Raw genomic sequence first — 18,250 nt, 5'->3', positions numbered from 1 at the left:
GTCCATGTAGCCAAGCTTTGATTTTTGCAATAGTCATGTATGGATGTGAGAATTGGACCATAAAGAAAGCTGAGCACCAAAAAATTGATGTTTTTGGACTGTAGTGTTGGAGAAGACTCTTGAGAGTCCCCTGGACTGCAAGGAGATCCAATCAGTCAATCCTACAGGCAATAAATCCTGAATATTCATTGGAGAGACTGATGCTGAAGCTGAACTCCAATACTTGGGCCACCTGATGCAAAGCGCTGACTCATTGAAAAAGGCCCCGATGCTGGGAAAGATTGAAGGCAGGAGAGAAGAGGACAACAGATTACAAGATGGTTGGATGGCATCTCCGATTCAATGAACATGAGTTTGAGTAAGCTCTGGGAGATGGCAAAGGACAGGGAAGCCTGGCATGCTGTAGTCCAAGAGATTTCAAAGCATCAGACATGACTGAGCAACTGAACAACAACAACCTTGGAAGGAAAGCTATGACAAACCTAGACAGCATATTAAAAAGCAGAGACATCACTCTTCCCACAAATGACTGTATAGTTAAAGCTATGGTTTTTCTTGTAGTCAGGTGGGGATGTGAGAGTTGGAACATAAAGAAGGCTGAGCACCAAAGAATTGATGCTTTCAAACTATGGTGCTGAAGAATACTCTTGAGAGTCCCTTGGACTGCAAGGAAAACAAACCAGTCAATCCTAAAGGCAATAACCCTGAATATTCACTGGAAGGACTGATGCTGAAATCTCCAATATTTTGGCCACCTGATGAGAAGAGCCGACTCATTGGAAAAAACCCTGATGCTGGGACAGATTGAGAACAGGAGGATAAGGGGGTAACAGAGGATGAGATAGTTGGATAGCATCACTGACTCAATGCACATGAGTTTTAGCAATTGAACAAGATAGTGAAGGACAGGGAAGCCTGGCATGCTGCAGTTCATGGGGTTGCAAAGAGTCAGACATGACTTAGCAACTGAACAACAACAACAACAGGATGTCACTCCCATGGTTAGGTTATGTTTTATGGTAAAGGTACTGGGATGTCACTCCTTTGATTATGTTTATATAAGATTATCTTAGCAGAGTCTCTTCTTCAGGGCTTGATGAAATAAGCTGACAAGTTGGTGAAGCCCAAATGAAAAGAAACTGCAAGCAGCTTCTAGGTATTACTGGTGGTCTCTAGGATCGGAGTTCAGCCAATAGCCAGTTAAATGCCAGTACTCTCAGTCCTAGGACACCAAGGAACTGAATTTTACCAACAAACTGAATGAATTGGAAGTCAAGTCTTCCCCAGTTGAACCTTCAGATGAGAACTCAGCATGGCCAACACCTTGCTTACAGCCTGGAGTGACCATATTCAACCCAGCTAAGCTGTGCCTAGATTCCTGATCCACAAAAACTGTGAGATAATATGTGTGTTAAGCAGCTAAATGTGTGGTGATTTGTTTTTACCATCGGGAGAAAACCAATACAGGGTTTAAATCCTTAAGGGGGAAAAAGATGGATTATATAGACCCCAAATAGGTTAAGAGAATCCCACGAAGAAGGGTTCTCTAGGAACTCAGAGCATAATTTATGAGATTGGAAGCTTTATAGAGAAGCCCTTAAGCATTTGAACAGTAACTGAGAGGGAGTGCCTAGATACAGGCCTGAGGGCAGCCTTCCCACATTCCACACTCTTCAATGTTGTATGAACAACTATGAGGAAATTCTCTAGCTGCTCAAGAGAGGTGCAGAAGTGACTGGAAAGTCAATGGCTCAAAGAATCCTGGAGTTAGAACATGAGGACTCACAAGGCGTGCTGCTTAAGGCTTCAAAAGAAGGTGCAGTCCCCATCAGGAGATGGCCAGTGGAAGCCAGCAAAGACACAGAGATGTCCACAAAACTAACTCCCTTCATCTAACACCAGGACGATTCATAAGCCCACTTTTACCCCAGGAAAGGGAATAGGGAGAATGGAAGAGAAAGAACCCTAAGGGATTGTGTTAAATCCAAACAGATGCAATTTCCTTAAATTAGCCTATTTTATTTTTCATCATCAGGAGAAATAGAAATTTGAAAGCTATATTAAATTTTAACTATAGAAAGCAAAGTGGCATTTTTACAACCCACAATGCCACTGATTTGGAGACCATAAAATTTGGAAACCCCTTCAAGCTGGTTTTGGAAAAGGCAGAGGAACCAGAGATCAGATTGCCAACATCTGCTGGATCATAGAAAAAGCAAGAGAGTTCCAGAAAAACATCTATTTCTGCCTTATTGACTATGCCAAAGCCTTTGACTGTGTGGATCACAATAAACTGTGGAAAATTCTGAAAGAGATGGGAATACCAGACCATCTGATCTGTCTCTTGAGAAACCTGTATGCAGGTGAGGAAGCAACAGTTAGAACTGGACATGGAACAACAGACTGGTTCCAAATAGGAAAAGGAGTACGTCAAGGCTGTATATTGTCACCCTGCTTATTTAACTTATATGCAGAGTACATCATGAGAAATGCTGGTCTGGAAGAAGCACAAGCTGGAATCAAGATTGCTGGGAGAAATATCAATAACCTCAGATATGCAGATGACACCACCCTTATGGCAGAAAGTGAAGAAGAACTCAAGAGTCTCTTGTTGAAAGTGAAAGAGGAGAGTGAAAAAGTTGGCTTAAAGCTCAACATTCAGAAAACTAAGATCATGGCATCTGGTCCCATCACTTCATGGGAAATAGATGGGGAAACAGTGGAAACAGTGTCAGACTTTATTTTGGGGGGCTCCAAAATCACTGCTGATGGTGATTGTAGCCATGAAATTAAAAACGCTTACTCCTTGGAAGGAAAGTTATGGCCAACCTAGATAGCTTATTTAAAACCAAAGACATTACTTTGCCAACAAATGTCCATCTAGTCAAGGCTATGGTTTTTCCAGTGGTCATGTATGGATGTGAGAGTTGGACTGTGAAGAAAGCTGAGCACGGAAGAATTGATGCTTTTGAACTGTGGTGTTGGAGAAGACTCTTGAGAGTCCCTTGGACTGCAAGGAGATCCAACCAGTCCATCCTAAAGGAGATCAGTCCTGTTGTTCATTGGAAGGACTGATGTTGAAGCTGAAACGCCAATACTTTGGCCACCTCATGCGAAGAGTTGACTCATTGGAAAAGACCCTAATGCTGGGAAGGATTGGGGGCAGAAGGAGAAGGGGACGACAGAGGATGAGATGGTTGGATGGCATCACTAACTCGATGAACATGGGTTTGGGTAAACTCCGAGAGTTACTGATGGACAGGGAGGCCTGGCGTGCTGCGATTCATGGGGTTGCAAAGAGTCAGACACGACTGAGTGACTGAACTGAACTGATTTTCACTAAGTCAAATTTTTAAAAATTATATGTATATATATATATGTTAATAATATATTTAGCTTTTATTTTATCCTATTAGTTACACACTCTAATTTCTGGAATATATTTTCTGTTGTCTAACATTTTTTCTGTTGATTCCTTTATGCTTCATATCCTTAAAAAGAACTCAATTGCAATTCATAAAGTATTATCCATTTCAAGCTTTATTTCTCAAATCTTTTAAATGCTTTATTGGAATAACAAAATTCTCCAACACCAAAGCAGGGAACTTTTCATCTTGTCTGCATTCTACACCAAACATCTATCATGTCCCTAACACAGAGCTGATTTCATTTCCACAAGTGATGTGTCAACAGTTATTAAATTATGAGTGTTCCGAGCATTTATCCTCATTCTGGCCACTACAGAAGAGTCTGGCTTGAAATCCTGTCTCTTGACAGCTGGATTGGGCTCAGTTCTCTCCGGGTTTGTTACACAGAACCAGGAAGAAAGCTAGAGGCAGAGAAACACTGGGAGAGAACAGGCTATGGCTGAGAAAAATCTTTAAACAAGGAAAAGGAGGGGTTTTTTTTCTTTTTTCTTTCTTTTCCCTCCTCCCGAACCTCCCTTGGAACAGGAGATTTTAAGAACAATTTAGAATGAAAGAAATATGGAAGAGTTGCAATGAATAAAGGAAATGAATGGGAAAGTTTAAAAAAAATTTAGATATTACTATACTGTATGTATCTCTCTTCAAGCTATTTGAATAGCACAAATAAATTTTGTTATTTTAAGATTGTTTTGTGGCTGGATGTATTCATTTTAACCTTGATACCAGTTATTCTAGGTACTATATGCATTTATATAATTGTTTTTCATATACATGCTGAATAAGTTTAATTTCATGATGGTTTAATACCTTTTTTGTGTTGGGTCATGACAAGAGTCTGAATACTCACTGTGTGAGATTATAGAAGTAAATGTAAGAGCTTGGACTGAATGTGGGCTAACCCCAGGATATACTATGAAGATGTTTGAGAGTTTTTCCTTAACCCAAAGAAAAAAGTGGTTTATCTTTGGCATGAGTGAGTGAGTGAAGTTGCTCAGTCGTGTCTGACTCTGCGACCCTATGGGCTATAGCCCGCCAAGCTCCTCTGTCCACGGGATTTTCCAGGCAAGAATACTGAAGTGGGTTGCCATTTCCTTCTCCAGGGGATCTTCCAGACCCAGGGATCAAACTCAGATCTCCCACATTGCAGGCAGACTCTTTACCACCTGAGCTACCAGGGAATCCCTATCTTTGATAAGCTTCTCCTGAAAGTAAACAAGATGCTTCTAACTAATTTTTCCCACAGATTTTTACATGTGTATCAGTCACTTTGCTGCTTAATAGATTAAAAAAAAAATCTTAGCAGTGTAAAGCATAGCATTTATTTCTCATTCACCAGACTGTTGTTCACTGGAATTCATCTGATCCAGGCTGATGTCATTTGGACTTGACTCTAAGGGGAAGCTGGATCCAGGTTTGTTTTACATGCCTCCCATGGTCATTGGACCAGCAGCTATCCAAAGAATGTTCTTCTTTGGGTGAAAAGTGGGAGCTCAAGTAAATAAGTCCAATTGGGCAAGCACATGTCAAGCCTTTGTTTGCATCATGTCCACTAAAATCCCACTGGTCAAAGCAATCTGTTTCCCAAGGCCCAGATCAAGGACCAGGGTTAAATACTCCACCTAGCATGAAGCCAGGTTACTAACACAGGAGGATAGAGAACTGAGATTAATAACTCAACTTATACCTACTGCTAATTTTTTTATGATATACATATCAATTTTATATTAAACTACATATACATATTTGCTTTTCTGGGGGCTCAGATGGTAAGGAATCTGCCTGTAATGAAGAAGACACAGGTTCAATCCCTGGATCAGGAAGATCTCCTGGAGAAGGGAATATTCTTGCCTGGAGAATCCCATGGACAGGGGAGCCTGGTGGGCTACAGTCCACAGGGTCTCAAAGATTCGGACATGACTGAGCAACTAACACATCCATTTTTACTTTTCATACATACATTACTAAAGCCTTTCCTAATATACTCATAGGATTCAGTGTGATTTCATTATCATATTTTCTGATCTTGTGAAAAATATAGTCATAGACTGCATTGGCTTGTTTCATTTCTTTAAACCATAACCCCTATGTAGACAAAGACTTGCTGGCATAACAGACTCAGAACAAAGTAATATCCAGGCAACCTACAGACACTGTAGTCACTTGAAAGTCATGGAGGCAGAAGCAAAAAAGCTATAGACAATCTCCCCTACCCATGCCATACTCATGCAGATGCATGCGCCACTAACTGTGGACTCTGCCAGGCCACCCTTCTGAAATGAAGATGATGTATTTGGGCACTGGAGAAGATACTACTAAAAAAAAAAAAAAATCTGTAACAGCAAATTTAAACCCCATGATGGAGAGGCTGATAAACCAGGAAAATCACAGCTTGATTTAGAAAGCAGCAGGGAGCTAGTAGGGAGTCTTAAAGAGGAAGATTGAATAGCTGGTACAATAGCAAAGGAAGATTGCTTTTGCTGAAGACCATTTTCGAAACTCCACAGAAACATGACTGTGCTGCCAACCAGATGAAGGACTTCAGGAAGAAGCCATACTAAGGCTGGAGGAAATTGCAAATCTCTCCAGTTAAAAGACGTAAATGAAGATTAAGGTAGATATGGCCATTATAAACAAATGGGCTACAAATGTTTTCATTATCAGAAAAGTTCAGCCTTCACCTTAATGGCATCAAATATCAGAACCAAATAGAGGCCTCTTTGCTTGAGAGCAGATCAGAGAAGAAACACCAGCCTGCACAGCACTAGCTCGCCCATCTGTGGTCACAGGAGTAAATGCTGCCTCCTATTTTTACTACTATAAAAGAAATGGGATTTTAATTGTGCTGTGGAACCTTGGGCTATTCATTTATTGACTCTCTGCTGCAGGCATCAGCAATTTATAATTGATTTAAAGCTACATAAATATATTAATATGTCTATCCTCTTTAGAATTTTTTTTAATTTTGCAAAAATGCATTAAGCTCTTCAAAAAAAAAAAAAAGGAGGTGTCATCCCATTTTAGAATACAGTAGTTATCATTTTCATCCTGCCTCACCCTAATCAGTCTCATTGTACTGGCATTTTTAATGGATGAAATTTTCCCATTGAGCTCCTGGGAGAACTCCATGTGATCATAAGCTAATCTCTGCTGCTACTGTCTCAGGCTTTCTCAGTCTGCTTTCCATAGCGCATACTGCAATGAGAGAACTGTTGGGAAGGGGAACAATTGATTTTAACCCAATGGTGACATCCCAAAATAAAAAGGTACAGTTTTTAAGGGGATTTCAAATTCATGACGAGGTCATTGCTCTTTCACTAACAATTTATAGATGACTAACTCTCATTTCAAAGAGAGGCTCAGTTCCCAGAAGGTTATCCTTCAGCATAATCATGAGAATTTTTTTTTCCTTTCTGCCTGCATCAATTGTAGCACTTGCAAATTCCACAGAGGATAACTCTGCTCAGCCAAAACTCACATCACATTATAAAGTATATCCAAACTCACTTTAGAGTGAGCTAGCTTATACCATGCAAACTCTTCAATCTTTAAATCAAGATAGAAGCCTTGCCAATTACAGTATATGAAGAGAAGACTCTGGACTTCATTATGGAGAATAAAGGTTCCCGTTGAACTCAACTTTTCCCATCAAGAATATTCCAGAAGCACCATTCCCAAAATCACCTAAATTTTTGCATATTAAAATTGTTCTTGATATCCTGAGTATGTGATTGCTGAACAGAGATCCTAAGGAGGATAAGATATTTCCAATGATATTCCAACTGTAGCCAAGGTAGGAGTCATTTCACAACTGAAATAGATAAGACATAAGCTATCTGCTGGATATTTTGTGGCTCAATATGAGAATAGGAAATTATGATTCATGCCTATTTATGTGCATTATTAAACTGTGAGAAAACCATTCATTTATATACTCTGACAAGTGATTGCCAAACAACTGTGTTTATGTTTAACTTTGTGTTCATGTTCATCCCTGTACATTAGTTCAATAAACAGCCAGGCATAAAGTGGAAATTAAAAGCACATGGACTTTGGAGTCAGAGAATCAACTGTGGGTTTACCTCCCAGTTCTTAGCAAATGACTTAACCTCACCAAGCATCAGTTTAATCATCTATAAAATATTAGGAGATCATTTACACAAAGTGCCTGACATACAAAAGTCACTCAAGATAATAAGCTCTAGAATAATGAGGATTTAATAATGCTTGTGCATGCTCTGAAAACCTCCCTTAAAATCTCTTTCTAAAGAAACAAAAACTTTTAAAAAAAATGGTTTTACAGATATAAGGCATGGGATCTATGATGGCAAATAGCCTTTAGACAATTTCCAAATTCTTTTGGCTACAGTTAACAAAATTCATTCTACAAACTGGGCAAGGAAAAATTCTTTTAAAATGTTGCAGTCTGTGATGGGCCAAGCTTTATTCTATAACTCATTTGGACAAATACTAAATTGGAATGATTAGAGTAAGAGAGAGATGGAGAGAGACTGCCATATTGGCCTTTCCAAGTCCTATTTGTATTCCCTGTGGTGCGTGGTTTAGGACAAGAATCGGGAGATCCAACCATTCAGCTAATAATCCTGGTGGATGTTGAAAAGGCCATGCACTTGTCACAACTGATAACTTACTTCCCTGACAACTAGTCTGAGGACACCATGGTGTTCTTTTTCATAGCTAAAAGGCAAATGACTATTGGCAGTTCCTAATGTATAGATCAGTAATAGCCTTATGCTGAATTTGGTTTCCTGGGTATAGGTGATCATGTGATACAAAAGAGAAGCCATTTCTCTTTGTTTTCAGCATAAGGGCAAAGCTTAAGCACAGAAACAGTCAACACAGACTAATAATTCTTTGTTTTCTTTCCATTACCCCATTTTCTTAGTTCCTAATACTCCTTTTCTTCTGCTTCCAGTCCCTAGATGGCCCAAAACTTCTTTAGTGAAATCCCACTGGTTATTTTCTATATCCCAATTCCTTTATAATATAAAATGAATTCCCTTACCCCCCAAAAAAATTACCAGCAGTATATTAATTTTACAACAATCAGGGTAAAATAATTTATACTAATGTGTGACGGACAATCCCATAATCATGAAAACTATACATATTTTTACAAGAGGATGACTAAGCCAAAATTAATGCCTAATTAGTAACATAGGACAATGTTAGGGACTTCCCAGACAGTGCTAGTGGTAAAGAACCCATCTGCCAAGGCAGGAAACATAAAAGACATGGGTTCAATCCCTGGGTCTGGAAGATCCCCTGGAGGAGGGCACAGCAACCCACTCTAGTGTTCTTGCCTGGAGAATCCTATGGACAGAGGAGCCTGATGGGCTACAGTTCAAAGGGTCACAAAGAGTTGTACACAACTGAAGCAACTTATCATGCATCATAGGACAATGTTACAAGGTGTCAAGTCAACATAGGACTTGTTTTTAATTGGGGGAACAATGAAAGAATAATTAAGTTTTATATAGATGAACTGTCAGGGTCTGCTTCTGTAAACTGACTTGATTTTTTTTTTCCAGATGTTCTAGATTTTTTCCCTCCTCAAGTTTCTGCTACCACAGTTTCTCTACCAACTCCACATATTTTTTTTATTCATTTTTACCCAGAAGGCTTCATATAACAGTAGGGTCTCCGGCAATAGAGACAAAGAAGTTGCTGTGGGAGAGGGCATAGTTGGGCTCCTAGGTGTTATTAGTTAAAGGTGAGCACATTTTTCATCTGAATATTGATTTAAAATACCTACATTGCTACTACAGCATAAAATACTGTCCCAGAGATAGAAACATGCCATTTAATATTGTTGTCACCTACAAAACAAAGCTAGACATGTGTAAAACTTGAAATATCTCAGGGTATAGGCAAAAAAAAGAGATAGTTTTGCAAACCTTAATATGTATATGACAGAACTGATAACCTACGAGAAGCTTCTTCTTCCCATGGAACTAGAAAGGGTTCACGGAGTCCATGCCCTGCCATGCAGACAACTGCCAAGAGCTGTCTCCACAATTCCAGTACAAAGGTGAAAGTTTGAGCTCCAGGGGGTTAAAAGTCACATCCAGAGGGAAACAGAGATGAGAATAGCATCCAAGTTCCTAACTCACATAGTATTCTTCACTCAGCCTTTCCTGGGCTATCTCCAGAAAATCTCAACTTTCAGTCTACCCATTCCTGGTACCAGAAAACACAGATATACACAAAAGCACACTTTAAATTGTGAGAATTTGGATTTGTTTTTGTTTATTTGACTCTCCAACGTGGGTTCTTAGATTAGTAGTTCTCATTTCAAATCTGGTAATGAAGAGATCTTCATCTTCTCTGAGTGAGCCAATTTTGAAATTTGGCTGATTCTTGCTACCAACAATGCAGCTGAGATGAACTTAAAATTTTGAATCCACTCTGCCACTCACTGTGTGATGACTTTGTGCAAACAACTTAACTTTCCTCAGATATAATTTTCTATTCTATAGAATGGGAATAATAACACTAATGTGATAAAGTTGCCTTATGATTTCACAGCAATGGTATCTCTCATGGATTACTGCAACAGCATAACACCTGATCTCCTGACTTCCATCCCAGCCCACCTTTCCTCCCATCAGCAGAGCAGCTAGTGGTGAAACACAAGTTCGCAAGTCATTCTTCTATTTATCTCTCCCTCTCCAGTGACTTCTTATCCCGTTCGGAGTAGAAGTCAAAGTTAATGATTGGCTTACATTATCTGTACCTCCTCATTGCTGCTCTGACCTCACCAGCCACCACTCTCATACTGGATCACTTGTGCCAGCCACTTGACCTCTTTACTACTCTTCAAACATAGCGGAAACACTCCCACCTCAGGGCCTTTGCACTTGCTGTTTCTCTGCTTAGAAATTCTTTAAGTACTCATATGACTCACTCCCTCACCTCCCTTTAGATCTTTATTCAAAAGTAATCTTCTCAGAGGGTTTACCTCAGTTCCCCCATCTAAAATTACTAACCTATCTCCTCCATAATACTTCTTTTCTGCTGTTTTACTTTTCTCTTCAGTAGCAACTAACATATCCTACATTTACTTACTTGTATGCTTTATTGTCTGTCTCTCTCACTAAAATATAAGCTCAACGTTAGCATTTTGTTTACACATTAGCTATGTGACTTTGTGTGTGTGTATGGGGGGGGGGTGGCGGTAATATATTCTCAACTCCTCTGAACCGGAATTTATTCATCTATTCCCCAGTACAGTCCTACAGCAATGCCTGCACATAGTAAGAATTTAATTAATGGGCACTGAACTGATGATTGAATCTTTTAAAAACTTTCAAAATTATGACCACTGAAGCATGAACAAGAAGTGGTGGGAGGGGAGGAAAATGTGGGGAAAGGAATGAAGAGAAGCATGTCAGAGATGCTTAGAGTCCAGTGATATGGAAAAAAGAGAACCAAGCAGCATGAGAAAACAGAAAGGAATCAGGGTCACATAATTGAAAAACCCAGGAAAGAAACAAAAGAAAGCATAAGAAGGAAGAGTTGTTCTTCACCATTCAAACAATGTTCACAAGATTTAGTTACAGTTTTATCATAAGCCAGGGCAGCACTTTCCTCAAAACCATGGGAATCATCGTTTATTCTATGAATAATCAGTTCAGCCATTCCCCCAAGTGGTCCTTGACTTGTGAGAGACGGAAAGAACACACCGCTACCACCGGGAAAGCCTGTTAACAATTCCTAGGAAGTAAATACAGAACCTGGGTAATAAAATAAAGTCTAACCTTTTCCGGCGCGCTTACTTCAGTTTCACTTGTTAGTAGGGGCCGCAGGCAGAGGTCTCACACCAGGCACCTCAGTCTCGAATTCCTAGTGAGAAATAGCTGACACGTCAGTTTAGGGCCACGACTGGAAGCCGCACACAACGCTCAATTCAAGATGGCAGCTGATGGGCGGCGTGCAGAGACTCCACGTGCAACGTGCACTATATGCTCTCTGGTGTCAGCTGCACAGCTGTGCCTGCCTTCCCAGGGACTCTGCCCCTCCCTACCAACGAGATTCCTATAAAGCAACCCCATCTGCGGCTAGAGTGCATGCTTGCACCTCTCCATTATCTGATGAAAGGAAAAAAAAAAAGTTACTTTTCTTCTAAACTGAACTTGGTCTGTTCTATTGGCTCCAAGGACACTGGGCAGTAGGACCTTTGTTAGGGCACAACTGGAAAGGGTCAGTAACACAGTAGCTCTTGGATGCCATTAACAGATTAGATCCAACTGTTCTTCATCACCGACTATTTTCTTGGAAACCTGGTTTGAACACATATATGATGCCAAGCACCAAGATAATCATTCTAGGGCATGGTCATAATCTGGAATGTCATACTCCTCCACACGCACACATATTCACACACAGACAAGCGTGCCTCCTTACTACACAATCGATTCCCAGTGTTCTTGGAATGCAAGGACCACAAAATTCTATAATTTTCTTTTCAGATCCTAATCAGTGGAATCATCTGGAGCAAAAGGGAAGTTCCAACATCCATGCACCAGAGCCTCTCTAGGGCTACGGGAAGAATCTTTCCTTTCCGGTTCAGACTCTACTATGATTGCCACTTTGGCCTCATGGGAGTCTTTTCTCTAGCATCCCAGTCTTGCAAGAGCTAATTAGAATGTCAGGTAAGGTTAGAGCTGAGATGGCTTTCAAGTCTGTGCTGAGGAAAACAGCATTTACTTTGCAAGCTTCTTGAGAGTTTTATTTAGCTAGAGCCTCTTCATCCCAAGGATTTAAAGCAAGATGGAAACTGTAGCTCATGAATCAAAACAGCTCTCCAATGGGATGATCCAGAAGGATGGGATGAGGAGGGAGGTGGGTGGGGGGTCCAGGAAGGGGAACACATGTAAACCCATGGCTGATTCATATCAATGTATGGCAAAAACTACTACAATATTGTAAAGTAATTAGCCCCCAACTAAAATAAATAAATTTATTAAAAAAAAAAAAAAAACTCTCCAGAGCTAAAAGCTAGCTGTATTTGCATAACAATTTACCAGATCCAAATAGCAGGGTAAAGTTAGGTAAAATAAATTGCCAAGGTCATGGTTCTCTGGAAGTGTTATTGAAATTCAGAACTCCTGATGCCAGGTGTTTGTTCTGCCCCATGGATATCTCGCCTACTCTCCTCATCAGTTGTGTCTCTTTGTGACCCCATGGACTATAGCCCACAGGCTCCTCTGTCTATGAGATTCTCCAGGCAAGAATACTGAAGTGAGTTGCTATGCCCTCCTCCAGGGGATCTTCCCCCCCCAGGGACTGATCCCAGGTCTCCTGCATTGCAATAGATTCTTTACCATCTCAGCCACCGGGGAAGCCTCCTCATAAATGATACTGTGGCATGAAATAAAATAAATCGACTGTGTGTGTGGAAACGAGAGTGCTACCCTTAACCTGCTCCTTCCAACTCCAGATTGGTCAAGTCATGGAGGAAAAGGTCAAATCGTAACCCACTGACCTCAATTGTATTCAATACCACACAAATGAAAACGCTTACTAGTAGCAATAATCTGGAGGACTCTTGGTCTAAACCAGAATCTGCTGTTGAGTGTGCTTGCAAGGATACTTTCAAAGTATTGATATTTTAAATATCTTGGTCACATAATTGCTTCAAATTTTGTTATAATTCTGAGAACCCCAAAACATTGAGATCCTCAAAAAAAAAAAAGTCAAACGTCCACGTGCCAAAAAGCAGGAAGCTGAGGAGATTAAACGTATATATATATGTGGTTCTTGCTTTAATATCTTTAGCTAGAAAAACCGTGAAAAAGACATCGAAGAGGAGCTTCTTCAAGTCACTGCCTCTTTCAGCCTATCCCAGGGAACCACTGGATTTCAGATTCCTCAGGCGCCACTCCGAATTCAGAATTCGTGTTAGGGCGCGAGGAATATCGCCAACTACGACTCCTGGCTTGGAGGGGCGAGAACTTGTCAGGGGCGCGGGAAGCGCCACCCGCGACTCAACCATCAGCGTGCGTTTAGCGCAGCCAAGCGACAGGCCGGCGCCTGGCTCAGCAACAGGGAGGCGCCGGCTGAGGCGGGGAGAACTTTGCGCTCCGAGCAGAACCACCCTTTGCTGGCCAGTCGCGTCGCTCCTCTGAGGAAGCCGGCGGCGGCGGCGGCGACTGGGCGGAAAGAGGACGAAAGAAAGAAAGGAAGGAAGTAGCGAGGGAAGAAGAAAAATGAAGCCAGCGCTGGGAGAGCCCGCGAGAGGGCGGCCGACGGCGGAGCTAGGAGGATTTGGCTGCTTTCTCGCACCCCAGGTGTGAACCCCTTTCTCCGGCGCGAGGCCAAGGAAATAAGTGGATCTCGTCTGGGCGGAAAAAGAAGAGTCAAGAATCCAAGTGAGCTTCTTACCTCCTCGCTCACCGTTGCCCCCTAGAAATCCCCTCGGCTTCTCAGCCCAGCCTCCCCGCGGGACCGGACGCAGTGCCCGAGCCGCCCAGCGGATGGGGCGGGCAGGGAACGGCCGCCCAAGCCGCGGGTGACCAGCGCCGCCCGCCCCGCTCCGCTCAGGGACCGAGCGGGCAGAGGATGCGAGGCGGAGGGACTTGGGAGCGGGTTCTGAGACTGCCGAGGGCGCGCTAGCCTCCCACTTGGATGGCCCAGAGTCCGCTCCAGCTCCTGGGACCGCTTCGCCCAGCCGAGTGAGCGGCGCGCGGGACCTGGGGGCGGAGACCTTAGGCGGCGGCTGCGGCAGCGGGGTGAGCCGGGCGCAGGAGGGGGCGCGCTTTCTCCCTGCGGGTCTCAGTAATGAGGAGACTGAGTTTGTGGTGGCTGCTGAGCAGGGTCTGTCTGCTGCTGCCGCCGCCCTGCGCACTGGTTCTGGCCGGGGTGCCTGGCTCCTCCTCGCACCCGCAGCCCTGCCAGATCCTCAAGCGCATCGGACACGCGGTGAGGGTGGGCGCGGTGCACTTGCAGCCCTGGACCACGGCCCCCCGCGCGGCCAGCCGCACCCCGGACGGCAGCCGGGCAGGCGCCCAGCGAGATGAACCTGAGCCAGGCACTTGGCTGCCCCCGGCGCCCTCGCCAGGCGCACGCTGGCTGGGGAGCGCCCTGCATGGCCGGGGGCCGCCGGGCGCACGGAAGCCGGGGGAGGGCGCCAGGGCCGAGACCCTTTGGCCTCGGGACGCCCTCCTCTTCGCCGTGGACAACCTGAACCGGGTAGAAGGACTGCTGCCTTACAACCTGTCTTTGGAAGTAGTGATGGCCATCGAGGCGGGCCTGGGCGATCTGCCGCTCTTGCCCTTCTCCTCCCCTAGCTCGCCGTGGAGCAGTGACCCTTTCTCCTTTCTGCAGAGCGTGTGCCACACCGTGGTGGTGCAGGGGGTATCGGCGCTGCTTGCCTTCCCTCAGAGCCTGGGGGAGATGATGGAGCTCGACTTGGTCAGCTCCGTCCTGCACATTCCAGTTATCAGCATCGTGCGCTATGAGTTTCCACGGGAGAGTCAGGTGAGAGGAGTCTGACGCTTGGAGTGGAGATGGACGCCACTAGGGGCCGGGACGGTAGCGGGGGCGGGGGTGGGGAGGATGGGGGGGTGGGGGTGGGCAGAGAGGGAAAACCCGAGTGAAGGCCTTAGGGACGTGGAGCTTTACAACTTTGATATTGTTTGAGGATCGGACCATATCCGTAGGTTATAGGTAGAAGGATCTCAGTAGAAGTAAAATAAAACATATTAAACCTCAGATGGAAATAAAATGAGGGGTAGAGGTAGCAAAATGGAAGGAAGAAAGTGGGAGAATAAGCGAAGAAGTCTTCACGTTTTGACCAGCTGGGAGAAACCTAGTGGTTACCGGATGGAAGTTGAAGTCCCAAGTTCAAGAGCGTAGAGAGCTGTCGAGGTTCTAATGACTAGCGCGGGAGATGGGCATAGAAGAGCCCAGATTGCTAGAGTTTTTCAGTCCCCGGAGGAACTCTGAAAGCAACTGTCAGAAAGAGCACTGCCCTCTCTGACTTTGGACGACGTCCCTGAGCTTTAGGCGATGGTATAAAGAAAACACCTCCCTCTGAATGCCTGCATGAAATCTGCAATTAGTACAGAAGCAATAGGTAGTCTGGTAATTAGTCTTGGATATTGAAAGGCATTAAAAACATAATCTGATACCGGAAAAATGGATGGGAGGACTCATTTGGGATTGTGTCTTTGTCCCTACCCTCTCTCTATGTAATGTGAGTTCAGAAACTGGCTATCTTTAGTTGTGTTCCCAGCCCATTTCTGCACCAATTGTCTAGAAATAAAGAAGACTAATGATTTCGTTTCCTATGGGTTAAATGTGTGTGTGTGGTTTCAATAGAGGAAGCTATTTGTGAACTTAACTGTTGACAATTAATAGTAAGATAAATATCTTTTTTAAAAAGGCAGGGTCCTCTTAGTAATTGGAGCTTTCTGCATTTTGTGCATTATTTTTTAGTAAGATATCAAGCATTATTAAGCATTGCACAAAGTATTTATGAAACAAATAGGTAATTGTCTTTGGTCCCATTTTAAAGACTGAGAAACTGAGGAAAGTTTAGAGGCTTGATCCACATTGGTTGATATATTAGTAAAAGGGCCCAGACTTGGGAGAATTTCTCTATATATCATTTTTACTCTGTCACTGTAGCTGGAAAAAAGTATTTCTAATCTCTCTTCTTCCACTTTGATATATATACAGAGATAAGAAACAAAATGAGTAAGAGCAAATACATATGAAAAGTTTGATCAAATCTATGCATAATATATGAAGAGAGTACCAAAGGTTTCTTTTTCTAGAAAAATGAATCTTAATATTTTTAATCTTAGGAAGGGTGGGTTCAGGCTACTTTCTGCAGTTGCTCAGAAGCTTCCTGTTTAATGTTGAACTGTCGAGATTTGATCTGCAGAGTGCAGACTAATAAACTTTTATCTAAAATATTTCTGTCACCTGAATCTGAATGACTATAGGCAGCAGTTGGGAAGGCTTGGAAAACACAGTTACACAATGCTGCCAATAGCCAGAGTGTTATAAACATGAAATTGCATCCATAGGGGTGTATCATTATTAATATATATGCAGAATCAGACATAACAAATGCAAGAGTCAGCATAACTTGCTTCTCATCATTGCTTCCTTATTACCTAATACTTCGTACATGCTAACAGTGCTCACAGACTCCAGACTCCTTTCCATTTGTAGATTGTTTGCCAAGAGCCTTAAATAGCAAGAATTTCCCCCAAAATTAGTTTTCCTTACTTAGAAGTGAAATTGTCTCTGCTCCTTGATGAATTTTTGTAGTATGCAGCACACTTCAATAAGGAGACCGGAGAAACTGAAGTAGCATCTAGAATCAGTAAATTTCAAAGCTTTAGGACCGTTGGAAGGCAGAGAGTCCTCCAGGGACAACCCTTACAAGCTGACAATAAAATAAATACTGTGTCAAGCACATTTGCTTCTGTATTTCAATTCAGAAGTGTATTTAAAATCACTATTGTCATTGTTACTTTCCTGGCACACATCTTGAAAGGGGGGAATTATTTTTTTTGACTCAAATCTAGTTTGGCCAACTGAGGACATTTTCTTTCATTTACCTTTGTATTTTAAATTCAAACATATCTAACCTGTCTTACTTTTAGTATATAATTTAAATATCTTTCTATAATGTTCTATATTAAAAATGTCCAGCTCAATGCCAAGTCACTGTAATATGTAATTTTAGGATATGACCATCATCTGCTTTCAGCAAAAATAAAAACTGATATTTCCCTGGCTTATCCTGAAAAGTGGAATTTTCTCTAATATAATGATGGGATTTTTTTTTAACTTTCTAAATATAAAAGCATGATGAAGTCATTTTACACATTAAATAAAATTGGCTTAAATTAGCCACTGTCCTTATTAGAGTCTCCTGCCCAGTGACCTAGTTTGTTGACTGTGCCAGTGCCTAAATAAAGGATTCTAGAAGAGGGTGGACTTGTCCACACAATCATACAAATCAAAATTGCTTTCAGAGCAGGAGCAGCAACAATGTTTTCTCCCAGTTTCTTTTGGGCTACTAATATTTTTATATGAAACCTAATTAATAAATAATGGTTTGGATCACATCCTGCCACAACTCCTGAATGGAGATACCACTAAAATGATCAACCCCCTGAGAAGAGCATAGTCATTTTATTTCAATATACTATTCATTGAGAACATAAACACATAGATCCATCAGCTTGGATGGAACAAACTTCCTTCAAGGGTGGAAATCCCTTAAAAATAAGATTGTTAGCTACCCCCCTTTGGAAATCATATGTGTATTATCAATACATAATAAAAGCTTAACACAATATTACACATAGGATAAGGTCAAAGCATGCTTCCATCCCCAAAATTCTGACTTTATTACACCCAAATCTCCACTTGAGGCCAACCAAATTCTGTTCCTATGACTGTCAAATGATGATGCTGCACATGGATACAGTTACATTTAAGTTACTCTAAGTTTATTACTGTAAGTTCCTACAGTTATTTCTTTCTCTTCACACCCCCTACTACTTTTTCTTCGGAGAGTTTTGTATAGTTTCTCCAAAGTTAACACCTCAAAATTTACTTGCTGAGGTAGTGACAGATACACATTTATTTGTAAAATGTATCTCATGTTAATTTCATATTAGTTTCATTAGGCAGAATTAATGGAGTAATATAATTGGCTTAGATTCAAACCCATGCAATTAAAAAGAGACTACATTGCTATTTTCTTCTCTCATTGAATGTACCATCCACAATGTGTATCATGAACTATATATGCCAACTAATTAATATATGTTTAT

At 42.0% G+C, this 18,250-nt stretch overlaps 1 protein-coding gene and 1 long non-coding RNA gene across 2 annotated transcripts in view; one reads left to right on the top strand and one right to left on the bottom strand.

Annotated features, from left to right (window-relative positions):
- LOC145539505 (uncharacterized) overlaps positions 1 to 14,131 on the bottom strand; it is a 59,550-nt gene extending 45,419 nt beyond the window's left edge. The window contains exons 1-2 of the long non-coding RNA XR_014077867.1: positions 13,833 to 14,131; positions 11,207 to 11,291 (exon numbers count right to left, since the gene is read on the bottom strand). This is a non-coding gene — a long non-coding RNA (uncharacterized LOC145539505). The remainder of the gene's footprint in view (positions 1 to 11,206; positions 11,292 to 13,832) is intronic.
- A 97-nt stretch (positions 14,132 to 14,228) lies between these two features.
- GRIN3A (glutamate ionotropic receptor NMDA type subunit 3A) overlaps positions 14,229 to 18,250 on the top strand; it is a 183,594-nt gene continuing 179,572 nt past the window's right edge. Inside the window, exon 1 of the mRNA XM_081573222.1 lies at positions 14,229 to 14,927. Coding sequence (XP_081429348.1) covers positions 14,229 to 14,927 — 699 coding nt within the window. The remainder of the gene's footprint in view (positions 14,928 to 18,250) is intronic.

Source organism: Giraffa tippelskirchi, chromosome 1 (assembly GCF_054371585.1).
Source record: "Giraffa tippelskirchi isolate mGirTip1 chromosome 1, T2T-mGirTip1v1.2.pri, whole genome shotgun sequence".
NCBI lineage: Eukaryota > Metazoa > Chordata > Mammalia > Artiodactyla > Giraffidae > Giraffa > Giraffa tippelskirchi.
This window is presented reverse-complemented; position numbering and strand designations above follow the sequence as displayed.